The 20,196-nt window shown below is 36.9% G+C and overlaps 1 protein-coding gene and 1 non-coding gene across 2 annotated transcripts; both read left to right on the top strand.

Annotated features, from left to right (window-relative positions):
* The first annotated feature begins 1,521 nt into the window (after positions 1–1,521).
* On the top strand, positions 1,522–1,625 carry LOC144252511 (U6 spliceosomal RNA). Its single transcript, XR_013343014.1, has one exon. It is a non-coding gene; the product is annotated as a U6 spliceosomal RNA (small nuclear RNA).
* A 2,181-nt stretch (positions 1,626–3,806) lies between these two features.
* Positions 3,807–17,926, top strand: LOC144252510 (asporin; the record flags this gene model as incomplete). The annotated part of the gene is made up of 7 exons (XM_077794782.1): positions 3,807–3,836; positions 4,470–4,748; positions 7,671–7,783; positions 11,545–11,758; positions 12,843–12,953; positions 16,957–17,050; positions 17,788–17,926. Coding segments are annotated over exons 2-7 (921 nt in total), but the record flags the coding sequence as incomplete, so codon positions are not given.
* Between the last annotated feature and the right edge of the window lie 2,270 nt (positions 17,927–20,196).

The following is a 20,196-nucleotide window of genomic DNA, read 5'->3' as shown; positions in this document are numbered from 1 at the left end:
CTCAAGGAATCAAGGCTGGCCTGACTTTTCTTTGCAAGCAACCAGGTTAATAGAACACAAAATTATTCTTATAGGGCCAAGAGAACACAGAGCTAGCACAGAGAAAATAATTTGCCAGAAGGTGTTTTGGGTGTCAATATAACGAGTTTTCTAAAGCCATCAATGGGTAGCAGTGGATGATGATGCCTTGAGGTGGTGGGTTCCCTTTGAGTCCTTTCACCGGAGATATTCAAGCACAGTGGTTCAGAATGTTCTGGAACCTTCACCACCAAGAGGGAACTTCAACTAGACGACAGGCCCTGCATCCACAGGCCTCCATCTGTCACCAGTGAAGAGCCCAGCTACCACATTACTCACACAATTGCAACATTTCCCCTTTACTTGCAGGCAGCAGTCTCAATTACATGTTTTCACTTCATCTCTGATTTGAATAAAGGCTTTCATGAGATACACCAGTCTAAAAAATAAGACAGAGAATCGGAGGAACCCTGCCTGACACTCTGCTGACCCAGGGTGGGCTGCTCGGCACAGTCGCAGCGGGATATGGAATAGCAGCAAGCCTGTCACTGTTGTGCTCCCCCTTTCTCGGCCCTGTGTAGCCAGCCTCTCATTATCCTTTCTACTCCAAATTCTGCTTCTCACCCTTTATCCTGCCCCTCAGCCTGAACCTCTGGCTGGCACTGAGGGAGCCTCTCCTGAGCTCATGGAGGCTACAAGGCTGAAGGAATCTGGCAGACCAGCATGTGGCCTGCACAGGAGCAAGGCCAGCCCTTAACTCCTGCTGCCAGGCCACAAGGAAAACCAAGACATGTTCTTGGCATCTGCTCTGGAACTCCAACACATTCCTCTTATTATACGTTATATATATTTTTTTCCAGTTCTGTAGTGTCCTTAGTTTTCTATTTCAGTTATATTATGTGTTAAAAGATATATTTTTTTTTCCTTGTGTAGACTGGGAATTTAAATCCTTATAGCTCAAAGTTTCTAGGAGAAAACATGTTGAAACAACCAAATGAAAAATAAACAAATAACTTCATTAAAAATCCTCATTTCCTAAGTCAGGTGCAGTAGCACACCCTGTAATCCCAGTGACTTGGGATGCTGAGGCAGGAGGATGGCAATTTCAAGGCCAGCCTTAAGTGAGACCCTGTTTCAAAATAAAAAATAAAAATGGCTGGGGATAGAGTTTAGTGGTTAAGTGTCCTGGGATTCAATACCCAATGCCCCAAAGAAACAAAACCAAAACTTTATTTCCTACAAACCAGAAAATGAGGTTAGGAATCAAGAAATTATGAAATTCAAAACAATTTCCCAGTTAGGTGTTTTTGTTTGGCTTTTGGGGGAAATAAATCAGAAGAGTATCCAGGAAATCCTTAATTGTATCACCTGTGATATCAGTCGCTGGAGACGGGGCAGGAAAAGGCAAAGGTACATAGGTAAGATCAAAGCAAAGCAGACTTTGTTGGCAAACCAGTATTTTGAAAAATTTTAATGCAACATAATTTTAAAAATCATGCATGAGTGTTCGCTTCAGCAGCACATATACTAAAATTGGAACGATACTGAGACTAGCATGGTCCCTGTGCAAGGATGACACGCAAATGCATGAAGTGTTCCTTACTTTTTTGTAATAATAAAGGCCTTATAATTTAAAAAAAAATCATGCATGAGAAAATAATGCTTCACTCACAATCTGACCACCCTTACTCTTACCAGTTATTGTGCACTATTTCAAAACTAGGTATTGAATGCTTTTTTCATATGCATGTATGCTTTCACAAATGTCTTCAGCTTTATTGATCTCAAACAGCAACTGACAATTATGAGAGCAGAGAGACACCTAACAAAGAATATCACTTTCAGAAAGCTAGAGACACACATCCCTATTCAAATGTTTGAGATCCCCACTCCAGAGCAAGTGTACATAGCCAACATTGTCTTTTACTAGTCTATTAGTTTAGGTGTTTTATTTTTAAATTTTCTATCAATGCACCTAACATTAAAGTATCAATCTTTTTTTTTTTTTTTTTTTTGTACCAGGGATTGGACACAGGAGCGCTTAACCATACCCCCAGCTCCTTTTATTTCTTATTTTGAGACAGGGTCTCACTATGTTGCTTAGGGCCTCACTAAATTGCTGAGACTGGCCTCTAACTTTCGATCCTCCTGCCTCAGCCTCCTGAGTCACTGGGATTATAGGCATGTGCAACTATGCCCAACTTCAAGGATTAACTTTAACAATCACATACTTTCTTCAGAGTAGTTGATTAGGAGTTGTGGTTGTGCTTTAATAAGGGAAATATGAGAGAGAATACAGAGAGGAGAGAGAAGTGCTCCAGCCCACACATTCAGCATCGTGACATAATTCCTAGGGCACAGTGTGTGTATAAGAAATGCCCAGTGAATAATTCTAGCAACCTCAAACTAAGCCAGAGACAGGATTTCACATGACATTGAAAGTTTCTCATCACCATGGTCAAGAAGAGCTTTGAACATGGAAGATGGAGCTAAAACTTAAGAATACTAAAGAATGCACTGGAATCAAGGACAAGTTTTGATTCAGCTAATGACCTAGAGCTGAATTTCCAGGGAATTGAGTATTTTGGAGGTCCAGGTGAAGCCAGGAACTAAACCCTAAGGAGCCAGGAACTTCAAAAAAACCTGAAGTCTAAAAAACATAATGGGTCAAAATTAGGCAGAGAGCTGAGAAACAGAGTCAGGAAAAAGTGATACTGAAAATGAAGACCAGATGACCTTCCCTAGACCTTTGTCAGGATTTACCAGCAGGTAGGACCCACAGCATCAATGGCAACACTAAACTACAGAAAGTTTTTTGACTTTCTTAGCTTTGCCGTAAGTAATCTCTTTCCTAGTATATTCAAGTGTAGATTATCACCGAGATTGCATACACACTTGGTCAGTGTGACACAGCTACCCAGTGGGCAAATGTTCACATCACCATTTAGATATTTGGAGCATATAAAATAATTTTCAGATTAATAACTCATAGGATTTTCTAACCCTCTTCTGGTGATTAAAAAAGACACACCATGTGCAAATGTGTAGTTTAATTAAGCCAGGGAGTTAATTGCTTATTGAGTTCAGGGAAACCCAAGCCCATGCAGTGATATTAAAGCTGATTTCTGTGTTCTGGGAAATGGTAACAGCTGAGAGGACTCAGGGACTAGGGGAGGAGGTCCTCCTGAGGCAAGGTTAGCCCTGAATGAAGTCTCTCTTATTCATTCACTGTTGGCACTCAGGCGACTGGGGGCCAGAGGACTTTTAAATGACTTAGGCTGAAAAACATTCTATGGAGCCTCTGCTAGGGAGGCCAGTAAATGCCCGCCTGCCAGGACTGGGTCTCATGAATGGGCTTCTCTGGGATACACTTACTTGGGATGATTTCATAATGTTTTTAATTTTATAGAAATTTCTAAGAATGTGCCAGTTTCACTGAAGTAGTTAAGTAACTACACGTAAACATCCCTGTGGAAATATCAGCCGGCACACGGCAATGAATCTACGCTCTGAGGGTTCTCATTAATATGTTCCAGTTTTGTGTGAGCTTTTAAAAAAAATCATAACTAAAACCAATGCAGCACCCACCCAAATCAAAACTCAGTGGAAAAATGAATAAAAAAGAGTCTGGACATCACTTGGATTGGATCAGGTATTAGACAGTGGAACAGATTAGAAGAAAGAAGATACCAATGACATTGTGGAAAAAGTGACCAAAGATGAGCGGAAGGTTGGAGAGAGTGAAGAGAAAATGGTTTAGGAAAATTTCCAGATGTTGTCTAAGGGGCGCTGATGATGTTTCTTTGGCAGGGTCATAGGTATGTTTTTAAAAATATTCATTCATTTTCTAATTATATAAGCATTACTTATTGCTCATTATAAAAATTAAAGTGAAAGGGGGAGAAGACAAAAGTTGTTTGTGATTCTACTACTAGAGCTTATTTTTAATCAGGTATATGCATGTAGGTTTTTTTTTGTTCTCTTGCCTTTGCATTTGTAAGTATAGTAGGTATGGCGTTTTTATAATTGCTTTTATAACCTCATTTTAAAATGTCTTTGTAAACATCTTGTAGGTTCCAAAATATTTCATGGAATAAATAAACCTTACCCTATTTAATTTTATTGTTATCACTACATTAACCACTAGGATTGTCTTTTAATTTTTTATATTATAAATTATTCTGTGATGAACATCTTTTTGAACTTTTTAACTATTTCCTGAGATTAGATTCCAAAAAGCAGAATTTGTAAATAGCAAATAAAGATTTTTTTTAAAGCTCCCAAAGCTTATTGCTAAGTTGCTTTCCAAAAAGTTTTTATAAATTTACCCTCATACTACCTACCAAAGCAGAAGAATGCCATTTTATTGTATTTTTGCCAGGACCCAGAAATGCATAGATGCAGAAGTTATGTCTGTTTAAATTCTAACTTAATGCTCAATGTCTACTTAGTCCTAGATCAGTCTTGCACCTAAGAGAGCATGAAGGAATATGTGCTTCTATTGCTCTTGGCTGTGTGCTCTGCCAAACCCTTCTTTAGCCCTTCACACATGACACTGAAGAATATGATGCTGAAGGATATGGAAGATGCAGATGACGATGACGACGATGATGACAACTCTCTTTTTCCAACAAAAGAGCCAACGCACCCCTTTTTCCCATTTGATTTGTTTCCAACATGTCCATTTGGATGCCAATGCTATTCACGAGTCGTGCACTGTTCTGATCTAGGTAAGCACCACAGATCCACTGTTTTGAAGAATAATGCTATTTTGATAAAATTAAAAGGATAGGAATGGTCATTGCTGAAATCTGAAAAATCATCCCACTGACTACACTTTTTTTTTTTTAATTTAAATGTTTAGGTGGAAGTGGGATATGGCAGCACATGCCTGTCATCTCAGCTGCTTGAGAGGCTGAGGCAGGAGGACTGCGAGTTCCAGGCCAGCCTGAGCAACATAGGGAGAGCCTCTCTTATAAGAAAAATAAGGAGCTTGGGGTTCAGTAGGGCATGTATGCTCAAGGGCCTAGGTTTGATCCCCAGTACCTCAAAACAAACAAACAAATAAATAAATGTTTAGGTAGAGAGCACAACAAATTGCAAAGTACATCCACAGTTATTTTAAAGATCCAGAATAATAGAGAGAAATAATAGGGATCTTACAATACAGAACATTTCTTTCTTTTCCCAAATTAAAGCACTATTTCAACTTTCTTTACTGTGGTTCATATCATTGTATCAGCAAGTTGAGAATGTCCTTTCTAGAAAAATTCTATGATCACAAAGTAAGATGCTTGCCCAGAACAATGAAACAGGTTATACAGAATGTGAAATCTGCAATCTAGATGTTTTATTTTAATAATTTTTTGGGGGGGTGCCAGGGATTGAACCTGGGGCACTCAACCACTGAAGCCACATCCCTAGTCCTTTTTATTTTATATTTTGAGACAGGGTCTTGCTAATTTGCTTAGGGCCTCACTAAGTTGCTGAGGCTGGCATTAAACTTGTCATCTTCCTGCCTTAGCCTCCCAAGTCGTTGGGATTATAGACATGGGCTATGCCAGCATGCTGGTTTATAATCTAGATGTTTTAAAGATAATATTCTATTCATTTTGAATGCTTTGGGTCTAGAACTGCATAGAAAAGAAGTGATTGAACTAAATTCTCTCTGAAATTTTCTAATTCTCTATTGAGTATCTTTTTTAACACTTCTAATGAAGAAGCACTCAAGAGCATACTCACCTTGCTCAGAGAGAGGATGTGATCAGAAAGGACATAAAGAGTTGTACTCAGCTACTTCCTAAAGAGGGGATACAGAGACCCGCCCCACTGTGGAGGCCAGGGTTTGGCCACAGCTCCCACAGAAGCTGATGGTCCGCTAGGGCCTCTTCCGGAGTCCTCTTTGCAGATAATACACACAGCTCACCTCCCTCATAACATGACTGTGAAAGGGTATTGATAAATTGTCACTTTTCCTCTCTCAGGAAATAAACACTTTCCAAAGCTTCAATTCCATCAGGGCCATGATGGGAGCAGGTTTGGCAAAAATCTGTTATCAGGAGGATCCTTTCAGCAAAACCTCCCACTTCCCACAAGACTTCTTATCACTTTCTAAAACCAAAATGATCTCTTATAACAAACAAAACTGACTCTGCCTTGCTAATTCATCAAGTTATCCCCTTTCCTCTTTCTTTCTATGGTGAAAGTTCTTAAGAGTTGCTAATTTTTAAAAATATCTTTATTTTTACTTTTTTTTTTTTTTAATGTGGTGCTAAGCTCGAACCCAGAGCCTCCCGCATGTGAGGCAAGTGCTCTACAACTGAGTTACAAGCCCAGTCCAAGAGTTGCTAATTTTAAAGTATGGACGGGGAAAACACATAGGCCTACAAAGCAGAAGGTAGATATTCAAAATATTTGGATATTCAATTCAGATTGGGGCTGTCATACATAATCGCTTTTTAGGATAAAGGCAGAGTTTTTTTGTTTCTTTGTTTTTGTTTTAAGTCAAAAGTGTAAATATTTCCAACTCACTTTAAAATTTATAAAAAGATGAACTGAGGGACAATAAGTTTAGTATAATAAAATGCTGATGGTACAAAGTAGATAAATAAAATGTGGATTTTTCACTATAAAATTCTTACATCTATTAAAACCTCTCATAATCAAATATTAGGAAAAAAACCCCAAGGAGGCCTTAGTCTCATCAATCATTTTGTTGCATGGAATGTCCAATAATAAGCAGGAGATAGGCACCTTCAGTCCAAAGACTAAAGGTTGGCCATCTATAGAAAGCAAAGAAACTAAGGAAGAACTGCATTACAAACAGCTTCTGAGTTTTTCTCATTTTTCTCAACCCAAGAAGAGGGAAAAAAGTTTAAGTCTATAATCATTTAATTAGTATTTGCCTATCTACACAAAGAGGAAGCATGCAGCTGTACCTTATTCTAAGATGATAAAGACAGCTATCATTGTACTTCTGGCACAAAAGTGAAAAAGACAAGTAAATCAAATACCTTTGCTCCTGAACTAATGTTATGCATGATGATATAAGTAAAGGTAAATATCACACTTAGTTGCTAATGAAGAGTCATGTAGGAATAAATAAGAATTAGTTTAATAATTTATGACTAGAAGAGTCGATTACAGAAAATGGGTGGTGAAATTTATGATCATGTACATGACAATAACCTATTTTCTAAGCACAACTTTCTATATTTTGAGCCTTCCTAAAAATGAAAAAGACCTACATGCTTCAATATCTCACTATCCCAGCCAAAAATCTAGACGAAAGCTAGTCTTCTTCATAAGCCTCAGCTGCCTGCCAGTCATCTTACACCCAATTATTTCACCTTGAAGCCTGCCAGACCCAAGATAAAAACCCTGTACAGATAAATGAGCTATGCGAAATGGCTCTGAGTATTAAAACAAAAACAAAAAAAAAAAAACCCTATGTTTTTGTCATATTACAACTACTGAGTCCTGGTACTTAATGATATCCATGCATTTAAAAAAATGTACATCTCTATCATATCATTGATTGATCTAGTCTTCAGCATGACTAATAAATAATATAACCATATACTTCTACCATTTAGAGATCTTGTCTTTGGTACGATTTTCTAGTAGTTGTAACACGTTTGCTTATTTCTCAGGTTTAACCTCGGTCCCAAACAACATTCCATTTGATACTCGAATGGTCGACCTTCAAAACAATAAAATTAAGGAAATCAAAGAAAATGACTTTAAAGGACTCACTTCACTTTATGTAAGTATTTGCTAATATTTTCAAATATTTTAAGTGAAAATCTCTATCATTAACAAAATAGTTATATTGTATAAGTGTAAACATGTTTTTTAGGTGAATATGACAAAATTTCTGGATTCAGAAAAGTTATAGTCAACAAGAAATTATAGATTTAAGTCAATTAATGATTTAATTCAACTGATGTTTACTGAATAATAGCCAGGTAAAAGGTGGTGAGCTGAGAGTTGATGGACCTTAAATGTGTTTCTAATCCATTCAGGTAACAATAATGACTATATATTAAAATGAACAAGAACACAATTATTTACAACGACCACAGCTTAGAGCATAAGCAATCTTTACCCAAACCTGTTGACTCCAGACACCACAAATTTCTAATATCAGCACATAGGAGATATCTAAGTGACTAACACTCAAACCTTGCATGAGCAGCAAGGTAACGCTCCTGTTGGCGCCTGGGTTGGCCTCCTGCAGAAGGGTCACTCTGATGGGTACCCACTGCTTTCACTACTCCTTTCCCTTTTGAATTATGCAAATAGCTCAGATTTGGAAAGTCACCATTCCAAAATACAGCTTCAATGTATGTATTTTTAAAAAAGCAAGTAGAAAACTTTTTTTTTTTTAGAACTGAGGCCTCACTTAAATATTAAGACAATCAGCAACAGCACAAAAGATTCCACCAAAGATCCACTCAGCACACCCCACTAACTTCAGACCACAGAAACTTTTGAATAATAGAAAGACCATTTTTCTAGCATCAGAAGTTGGAAATAAAAATTGTACGTGTGTATGTGCGCACACTTATTTATATATTTATGTAAAAGTAAAAGCAAGAATAGCTTATGGGACTGGGGCTGTAGCTCAGTGGTAGAGCGCTTGCCTTGTATTTCTGAGGTACTGAATTCGATCCTCAGCACCACCTAAAAAATAAATTAATTAATAAAGATATTGTGTAAAAAAAATAAAAAAGAACAGCTTATGACTGTTTCCACTACTTCAGCCCACATTCAGCTTAGACGACCACAAGAATACTAATGACATATTTAATACCAGAGCTATGTGAGCTTTCAATTTGTCATATCATTATTTTGTTGCATTTTAGGAGTCTTCCAGGTATTTATTCCACATGTACTCCTGTTATGCATTGGGAAATGATAATCTAAAATGTGTCAGGAACATTAGGTCTCTTTACCATTTTCTTAATCAACTTCTATATGGCAATTTTGTTTAAGGGTGAACATTCTGGAGTCAAGTAGAGCTGAGCCAAAATCTGTGCTCTAACGGGGAAATGGCCTCACCTTCCTCAGCTGTAAGAGAATGTAATAATAGCATGAATTTCACAAAGTGGTTATAAGGTTAAATCAGCAAATACATGTAAGGTGCTTAGCAATGGTAGGGTCCCCACCCCCATCTTTTAGCCAATGTTACTACCAGGCCAATATGAGTAGGCTGACCCAACATACTCATGTAAAGCTGTTTTGTTTTGTTTTATAAGACGGGGTCTTGCTCTGTTGCCCAAGCTGGCCTTAAACTCCTGGGCTCAAATGATCCTCTCACCTCATCTTCTTAAGTAGTTAGGACTATAGGCTACACCACTGCTCCAGGATGTAAAGTACTTTTAAAAGTACATGTTTTATACTTGAATTATAGGTATATTGCACACTTAAAGAGAATAAAAATATTTTAGACAGTTTACAAATCTTTTACGTTTCAGTTGCTTGTTTAGCATTGTGACTCTCACACAAAGGGTGACATATCTAGAGAGTGAATGTGATCTATGACATTCAGGCCTCCCAGCTCACTTCTTGCTGCTATTAAAGACACATTCACCATGACTTCTTGTTGTTTTACTTCTGCACAATACACTTTTCTTCTGTCCTTACACATAATCACACTGCTTATTAATGATGACTTTAAGGCTCCATGACAGCCAGTTCCTCGTGTGAAAACCAACATTGGCAGTATGGTGATCTAGAGTCACTCTGCCAGCCTATCATGCTGGGTTAGCATCTGACAGTGCTGCATAAAAACTTCCATTTGAGCTTTATTACTCATCCTTCCTTTTATGCAGCTCCAGCAACTCCATGTCTTCACCATAGGAAACAAACAAACAAACAGAAAAAAGCTCATGTACTGAGTCTGAATCTCACTGAGGCACACACCAGCTCGGGGCAGGGCAGCTCTGACCCTTACTTGTAGGATGATCACAGATATGTTCTGCATTACTCAAAGGAGAGCAACTTTTTATGCTAAACTTAAACCTTATGGGGTCAAGTGAGGTTCACAAATCATCTTTGTGATGCACCAACTTGCTAAACTCCCCACCTCAAAAAACTAAAGGAAAAGAACACTCTCCTAGCTGGCCTCACATACTCAGAAAGGTGCATATCTTGACAGTTGGCAATAAGATGCAGTCTCCCCTCTTCTCCTAGGCTTAACCTTTCCAGGTGCAACCTTTAACAGTAGTGGTATGTCTAGAAGGTGAGAAAAGAGATGCAAAGGGCTGAGTGAAATGGTAAGCATGATGGTAAAGGGTGTTTACTGGGCAACCTAAGTGCATATATCTGTGCTATGAAAAACAACAATGTGAGTAGTACCAGTCAGGCCTGTTCAATCAGTCTGGAAACAAAAAGAAGACTGCTTTAGAATGGAATTGTGATCAAAATCCCTGAAAGGAATTATCCTCAACTTATTTCTTGAGAAAATCAAAGGGTCTACAATAAGAGGGACAAAAGGTTCTGAAGATTCTAAGCAATCTGCCAGCATCCTTGGCACACACTGAAAACTATATCTTTACAGCTGGCAAAGAAAATGACTAAGCTATGTCATTTTGTAATAAAAATTGTTATCAAGGGGCTGGGGCTATAGCTCAGTGGCAGAGCACTTGCCTTGCAAGTGTAAGGCACTGGGTTCAATCCTCAGCACCACATAAAGAATAAATAAAAAAAAGATATTGTGTCCATCTACAACTAAAAGAATACTAAGGAAAAAAAGAAAGAAAAGAAAATGGTTATCAGAAGACCAATATGTCCCAGTTTGCCCAGGATTTTCCCAGGTTGGGTTCTGAAATTCCTACATCCCAATTTGATGGTTCTCGCAGACCAAGGTAGCTGGTCACAAAAAGGTCTTGGCCACAAAGAACACAGTCACCCTGGTATTAAGCTCTTTACTCTCTGGGGTTAGATTCACCTCAAGGATGCTGCCTTGTAGCCCTGAGAAATATCCACATAATTGAGACAGGGGTGCGCCATTTCTCAGGATCCACTGCTACCTCAAGGCCTGAAAATATGCCAGAATGCTGAGGGAACTTTGTAGGAGGGGTTTTCCTTACAGGTCTCTGCTCTGGAAGAAATGGTAAACGTTAGCACACATGAAAAAAGTGAGGCTTTCAAGGTCGATTAAATCATGCAAAAGTATTTTGTAGAGTAAACAGATATCATTTAAGATAAAATAACATTGTTGGTCACTTCCACAAAGGGTTGGGTAGAGGTTGAAGCCTCAACCATGACTGTATCACCTACTCAAAGATAAAAAGATAAGTGTGTATCAAAAGGAATAATGTTAATCAATAAAGCTTTGCATTGTTCCTACTCCGTAGTAAACAATGTTTTTAAAGCCTGGATTGGACCAGGAAAATTTTTACACAGTTGTTCAAGTACATAAATGACCTAAATCATATTGATTTTAAAGATGAATCATTATTGAATATCAGTAAATCAAATCCACTTTCTAATACTATGTAACTTACTATGCTTATCTAGGCTCTGATTCTGAACAACAACAAGCTAACAAAGATTCACCCAAAAACCTTTCTAACCACAAAAAAGCTGCGAAGGCTGTATTTATCCCACAATCAACTAAGTGAAATACCACTTAATCTTCCCAAGTCACTAGCAGAGCTCAGAATTCATGATAATAAAGTTAAGAAAATACAAAAGGACACCTTCAAAGGAATGAGCGCTTTACACGTGTTGGGTAAGTTATTCCAATAAATGGGCCATCTTGAAATCATCATTAACATGCAAATACTGAAATTTATTGTCATTATTTTAGGATTTCTAAGATAAACTGTTCATAAACAAATGAGAATATGAAATAAAGCTTAGGGTGGCATCTCAGGCCTTGCAGTCCTAGCAAACTCAAGAGTCTGGGAAAACAGCAAGACTCCAATTCTAAATAAATAAAAAAGAAACAAAGGTTTCTTGGGAGTTGATGCACCACTGGGTTTTCTAACAGTTTCTAATAATTAAAGAAAATATGGCTTTTGTAGTACATAATCTCTTCTCAATAATCTCCTTTGAAATTCCTAGTGTGGGCTCTGTTTTATGAACTGGACCCTAAGTAATAAAATCTACGCTATTCTTATTTAATATAAAGGTAATATTTTTAATTTATCACATAAACTACTAAAATATAATGTACAAAGCTAATTCATATATCATTTGAAATGTAAACCTTTTTGTTATCTGCTTTAGGAGTACTGATCTAAGCAATTGTTGTGTGTTTTAAACTCCAGTATATTTTACTTGTAACACCCATCAAATAACCATGCCATTCGCTCTGCAATATCCATTCAAAATTCTTAACCAAGATTCTCATTCATTTATTCACTAATTTAACCAAGTACCTGGCACTGACCAAACAGCCTCTTATTAGCAATTCCTTGAAGTTATCTTTCTGCTAATCATATAATTTCTAATTAACTTGTGATTAAAAACAGTTTGGAAAACAAAACAGAAAACACAAATGCTTCAAATTATATGAAGAATGATCTTTTTTTTCTGAAGCAATATTATTACAACAAAACTTTTATCATGCTTACTATTGGAGGAGAATGATAATGTAATTTATTAATTTAATGCAAAAAAGTGATCCTATTATATATTCCAGCTTACAAAGTACAAAGGAAACTTTCCTGAAACTAACAGAAATGAGAGTAAATCAACAGGAATGATGAAATCCACACTTCTTAAAATATTCTTGGAATGTGTCTCTCTGCATTATGAATTTCCTTTGCATAACAAGCTATGTGTGCTAAATAATGTCATTTCCCCCACAGAAATGAGTGCAAACCCTCTCGATAATAATGGGATAGAGCCAGGGGCATTTGAAGGGGTGACAGTATTCCATATCAGAATTGCTGAAGCAAAACTAACCTCAATTCCTAAAGGTATGTATTTGCTTTAAGACAATATTTTTAAAATTGTCCTCTTTTAATGACCATTAAATGTAGTATTGTAAACTGAACAGTATACATTGTCAAAACTACACTACAATTAGAAATCCTTGTATCAATGTATCTGGTCAGAGTAGTATGAATTTAACTTTGTTTCACATACACATAGGGAGCCTTATATAGTGATTTTTTTTTGACAATATTAAACTGCAATATTTTTCCCCAGTAAAAATAAATATTAAGAAGCAATGAACTTTTTATTTTCCTTCTCTTTTTTGACATTTACTCACCTATGTCTGACATCAGAGGCAGAAAATTCTGTAGAGAAAAAATACAGATAGTTGGCCAGACCGTACCCCCAGCTGAGCTGCCACACTTGAGGTAAAGCCCTTGAGGCCTTATGGAGGTGCCTGGCTCTGGTGAGAGTGGATGTACACTGGTTCTCCAATAGCTCCCTTCTAGGAGCGCTATGAAGAGGAATGCACTAACAGAGAATGGTTTCAGGAAAGTGTCTGGCCTAGAAGGCGTCCTCTCCTAGCAACAAACTTACCTGAAGGAACCCTGCACTCTTGATGCTAGCTTTAAGAGAATTAGAAGCTGGTATTTCAATGTCTCCTTAACTTTGTTAGATGACCAGTTTTCTACAATGTCATCTCCATGCTCCCTGATGACTAGCTGGACAGAATTACCTTTATGGGAACTCATACTCAAAATTTTGCTTTCCTTGACCCAGAAAAGGGCTCTGTGCTTTGACGATTATCTAGGTCAGAAATAACCCATGTGAGGAGTAATATGTTTTTCACTCTCAAACACATCTTTCAGTATCCACTACTAAAAGCAACAACTTTATCGTAACCCCTCTCTACTACCAACCTGATACAGAGATAAATAAAACAAATATAAACAGAGAACTTGAGATACAGTGAACTTATTATTAATAACTATTAGTAATTATTATAATAACAATAATTAGTAATTGTTATTATCAATCAACTGATCTTTCACCTAGGTTTCACTTAGGTGAAAGACAATTTTTCTATCAGAAAAAAAAAAAACAGTTAAATCCAGACTATACCAATAAAAACCACTTTCATTTAGCCTTAAAGGAGGTGGCTGTTTTTTTTTTTTTAACCAAGAAATCTAAAATGTTAACCTTAAGCTTTTCAGTTTTAAAATACCTATGTAATAGGTAAAATATATAAAAATCCCTTTTTTATGATGGAAGCTGACAGGGAAAAAAGGAAAGTCAGGACAAGGAAGGGAGTGAAGGCAGAGGAAGGAGAGGAGGCAAGACTGAAGGGCAGGAGGAGGGAGCTGCTGCGCCAGGCTGTGGCATTTGGCAAGGTGCCCTGGTTGTCCTTTATGTTCACAGATCTGACACACATAACCAGGCAGGGCCACTTGTACATTCACACTGGTGGGCTTTCTTATACTGCAAAACAGCCCAGTTAAAATTCTCAAATTTCAAACTGCATCTCAGGGTTAACTTCTAGTGAAATTCTCAACATTCTCTGAAAGCTTAAGGAATGTTAGAAAATTAAACTGCAATCTCTCAATTTACATAACTATTCCTTCAAGATCTGACATTCAGAAACCAGTTAAACTATATTCTGCTTTGTAGTTTATTCACTAAAATGTGATGGCTGACTTTCTGTATATCACAATTCCATCCATACTGACAGGATGAAGTGATAGACCTCTCAGGAGTCACTACTAGGAAGAGTTAATAGGAGAGTCTTCCTTCTTATTCACTTGGGAAATTCTGCATAATTGCATTGCTTGCAATGTGTGTAGGCAGTGTGGTGGCAGTGGCTGTAGCACCTGTGTGGGAACAGGGTGGGAACAGACATTCCTGTAGAAGCCTATTCAGGCTTCCCGTGTCCACATTCACTGAGCTTCTGCCAGATTCACACCTGTGCTCTCACCGGTTTTAGAGGCTGTGTTCTACTTTTCTCTGTGGTCACTCACCTTCCTCAAATTCTTCAAACCCTCTTTCAAAGATTTTGCTTTTCTCAGACATCCTACAATCTACTCTAGAACAGTTGGCACATTACACCATCCATTTTTCAGTGAGGACACAAGGTCTTTGAGCACAGAACATTTATCTTACATACTGGAAGGAACATATAGTCATCCCATAAAATATAATTAAACTCAGTTATTTAGAATTCAAGGAATTAGAAACATCTAAGTTTAGAAAAATTATTTTCTTGCTCTCTACTAACTTTGAAAGTTCAAAATAAATCCTGAAATCAAAATTAATTAAGCCACGAAGACTACTGATATATATATATATATATATATATATATATATATATATATATATATATATATATATATATAAAATCCCTTTTTTGGTAGTAGAAAGGGGTTATGATAAAGTTGCTGCTTTTACTAATAGATACTGAAAGATAGCTATTTCAGAGTGAAAAACATTATTATGTTTTATATAATGTTATATATATTTTGTTATATATATATGTATTTATAGTCGTGTGTGTGTGTGTGTGTGTGTGTGTGTATGGACATTTCAATGACTTTCATCAGTCTTCATTGTTAATGTAGGAAGGAAATGTTTCAGCAAAAGTTGAAGGAAAAAAAAAAGCTGTTCCCATCTATCTACCTAGAACCTTTGGTTGACAAATAATTTATTATATAGAAAACAAAACAAGGCCTGACTGAATTTCTGGCCAGTCTCTTTCGTTCAAGCTTCATCCAGCCTTGTCAGGATATACCTGACGTGTTCAGGAGAAAGAATATTCATGGGGTGTCTGCCATGTGGTGTCACAGCAGACACACTTCCTAATTTATAAAGAAAAAATAATAATGCAATGAATTGTCTCAGAGTAAATATTTGTATAATTATGTTAAAAAAACCTGTGCAAGATGCTTGATTGAATTCTCAGCACCACATGTAAATAAACAAATAAACAAAGGTCCATTGACAACTAAAAAAATATTTAAAAAAACTTAATCAGTCACTTTCTTTGTATTACTTCATTACTTGACAGAATTAATCCTTTCAGCTACTTTTTGTATTAAAACTGTAGGACAAGTAATTTAATAATTGATAAGGGAATTTATTTAGAGAGCAATTCCAACTTACAAATCCATGAAGAATGATAAAATCAAAAAGTCACAGTGGTGTATACCTGAAATCCAGCTACTTAGGAAGCTGAGCTGGGAGGATGCTGGGCTCTGTAGTTTGTGGCCGGCCTGACAGCAAGGAGAAACCCCAACCCAACCCCAAGCAAAGAAAGAAAACAGAAAGTCACCATTTTACAATTCCTCCTATGAATGAATAAAAGCCAAAACCATCCGTTGAAAGGTGATCTCCTTGACTCTGCATCTCTGGATCTGAGGGCCAGGTCATAAAAAACAAGGGGTTAGGATTCTGATAAATAACATCTGGAAGCTGTAGACAATTTATAAAAAGAATGTCTCAAGTCAATATTTGAAATCAACAGAATAGGAAGAAAAAGGAAGGAGTATATTATAGGAGATCTTAAAAGACATAAAACAAACCAATTGTAAAATGATATATTTGAGACACCTGGGATGGAGGGTGACCATCAGATGACAGTAAAGAATTGTTAATTTTATTAGATGTGTTATCAAAGAGGTTAAAAGAAAGACAAGCTTTTCAGTTAGACATTAAGTGTTCATAGGTGAAATTACACTGTATGAGAATTGAGTTTAAATACTATAGCAATCAAAGAAGTGACTAAACAAATAAAAAACAAATAGATAAATCAGCAAATAAATGGGGGTAAATATAACAAGATCAGAAAAAATGGAAATAACTGTTGAAGCTGGACAACAGCAGGATAATTAATAATAATAGTTTCCATTTTTGTGTATAGATGAAATTTTACATGATAAAAAAAATTAAAGTAAGTACTTAAACAATTGCCTGAATCCATAATCTGATACTTGACAAGTAAATAGTGGGGGTTGGTCTTACTTAATCTAACAAACATCTTTCTCTTCTTATTAGACCTACCATCTACTTTATTGGAACTCCATTTAGATTATAATAAAATCGCAACTGTGGAACTCGAGGATTTTAAACGATACAAAGAACTGCAAAGGTAAAAGTTTCCAAAATCTTAACTTACAAATGGTAGACCCTACGACTAAGATAGTAATGAAGCTTCTTGGAGAACATGTACAGGGGGGCTAGGGATATAGCTCATTTGGGAAAGTGCTTGCTTTGCATGCACAATGCCCTGGGCTTGATCCCCAGCACACACACACACACACACACACAGACAGACACACACACAAAAAAAGCCAACAGGTATGTTGGAATGTTATAGACATCATTATCTAGTATGAAGACAAAAATTGGTGTCAACATACTTTATATACAACCACAGATAAGAAAATTGTGCTGTATATGTGTATTAAGAATTGTAATGCATTCAGCTATCATTTATTTATTTTAAATAAAAGAGAGAGTGAGAGAATGTGTACAGGGAAACTAGTTGAGATCATTGCTATTGCTACTGAAAAGTGTGAAGGGAATACTAGAAAGAAACATTGTTTTTACTGTCTAAACTAACATCAGAGGCAAACCAGTGGAAAGAAGACAAAGGCACTCTGCGAATTTTCCATTTGCTAGATTTAGCACAGATAATTTTCTAGAAGTGGGAGGAAATAGTTGTTCCATACTGAAATAGGTTAGTAAATAAGGCCATAAAACACTTTTCTGTGATCATATAAAAAATAGGTCAGACTTATATTCTAACTAGTATTGTGGTATTTTCAGCGAACTCTATCAAACCTAGCCATCTGCATGAGTTAATGCATTTCATATCATTTTTAGGCTGGGCCTAGGAAACAACAGAATCACAGAAATTGAAAATGGAAGTTTTGCTAACATACCACGTGTGAGAGAAATACACTTGGAAAACAATAAGCTAAAAAAGATCCCTTCAGGATTACAGGAGTTGAAATACCTCCAGGTAAAACATTCTACTTGTGTTTGGCAGACATAAGCTTTTTATAAAACACTCAAGCAAAAACCAAGCAAGTAGCACAGGTAACACAGACACAAGTACTCTCCAGGTTGCATGAGGTGTTCTACCAGGTAGGACTACAAAGCTGTCACCTGAGAAGTTCAGGTCCCATAACCACCTCCAGTTTCTCCTACCAATACTGCAAAGGTCATTGTTGCAAAGCTGCGGATCCAGCTAACTTCAAGTTTCTGAAGTTTCTGAGGTAGACAGCTTAGGACACCAAGCAGGATACTATATGCTTTTGTTCTTGAAACATTTCACAAGGCAGAGCAAGAGGATTAGGATCCAGGTATTTTCACCATCAATGTGGTGTTAGATTAGAAGCAGATATGCTTTTTTAAATATTCAAACCCAAATATATAATTGACTGAAAGCCACTCTTTGGAGTATCAAGAGTTCACTTTGGGGTGGAGATGAGCTCAGTGGTAGTGTGTTTGCCTAGAATAAAAGGTCCTGATTTGATTTTCAGTGCCACTAAAAAAAATTCACATTTTATCATTTGTTGCTTTTCATTATTAGAAATCATTCCTTTCTCGTTGAGCAGCTCTTAATTTGCTGGCAAGTGTCACAGAAAGTGAAGAAAATATTTTTGCACATAATTCTAGGACTTTCACAATCCCAATGGTTTTTCTCTATGGCCTCAGATTAAGAATCCCTACTTAATATTATTTCACCTTAATCCATTTTTCTCATGTGCAAAGCCTTTCTCTTCTAAGAAGAAAAAGACAACTTGAGAACAACAATGAGAACAAAATGGGGCATTGAGCACTCAACTTCTTCTAGATTTTGTTCTGATCCCTCTTTAAACTAAAGTTTTGCTTCTGTATTCCTTGGAAACACATCCATCTAAGGATGTGCTGTATGCAGGTGTGGATCTTGGGGCAATACCTGCTCTGATGTTTCTGAAAGCTACATCTGTACAACGGCTAGTAGTGACCACAATCTGGCTACCTCAAGCCAGTTCTCCTTGATCTCACATCTGCTATTCTGTGCCACTCAGATCCCAACTTCTTGTCTCTCTCATATCTACCTGCACTCCTACTCGATTTTTTTTTTTTTTTTTTTGTACTGGAGACTGAACCCAGGGGCACTTAACCACTGAACCACATCCTTACTCCTTTTTATATTTTATTTTTGAGACAGGTTCTCACTAAGTTGCTTAGGTCCTTGCTAAATTGATGAGACTGGCTTTGAACTCATATCCTCCTGCTTCAGCCCCCAAGCTACTGGGATCAAAGGCTTGTGCCATCATGCCTGGCTTATTAGCATTTTTTAAATGAACAAAATTGTGGCACAAACAGAGAAGAATACATGTCACATGTATACAATTCAATGAACATCCACAAAGTAAACACATCCCACACACAGCCTGTTGTCACTCACAGTGAGGTCAGAGCTGTGATGAAGGATGTTGACCTCTGACACTGAGCAGCAGGGGACATGCAGAGGGACCACACAAAGCCTCTGTCACAAAATCTTAATATTAATATAGGACAGAGGAGAGTTAAACGCCAAAGAAGTATTTTAACAATGCCTGGAGTTTTCATAATCACAGATCCATCTTAAATAAAACCAAATTTAGAGGTAACAAGAGTCAAAGCCAATAACCCAGCTTTGCCAGCAAGAGGCTCCTACTTTTTAATATGCCAAAACGCTATCAGGCAAGCAGTTTGCTTTTACTTCCCAAATCTAAATAAAAGCCTGAAGAAGAAACAGAAAAGCAGTTAATGGGATGAAAGTTCATCATTCTTTATGAGTAATAATTTAAAAATACACATATGTGGCTTATAAAACTGATTTGTTCACTGCTGTAAAATAAAGATTCAACTACTGATATAGTATTACAAATATGCATTTAAGATGTTGACAGATACATCTTTCTATAAAACAAATTACAGCTTCTTTCCACAATAGAAAATGCCAGCCAGTGTTCCTTCATGTTCATGTTGTGAGTTGAATTCCTAGATCACTGAATTTCATTCCTTTGCTCATTTCTAATACTTTCAAAACAAATTAATGTAAATATGGCATTGAAAAAACTATTTACACACATCAGGGGTGGGAGGAGCTAGGGGACCCAGCTAATCAGGCAGTATGCTCTGAGCCGTGGCACCAATGGCACCAGTTTTATGCCATACAGGCCCTCTCCCAAATATGAACTTGGAGTTGTTAGAACAGTATTTAACATGCATAAATAAGTGTATCTCTTTTAAGTG

Source organism: Urocitellus parryii, unplaced genomic scaffold (genome assembly GCF_045843805.1).
Source record: "Urocitellus parryii isolate mUroPar1 unplaced genomic scaffold, mUroPar1.hap1 Scaffold_4499, whole genome shotgun sequence".
Taxonomy (NCBI): Eukaryota; Metazoa; Chordata; class Mammalia; order Rodentia; family Sciuridae; genus Urocitellus; species Urocitellus parryii.
This window is presented reverse-complemented; position numbering and strand designations above follow the sequence as displayed.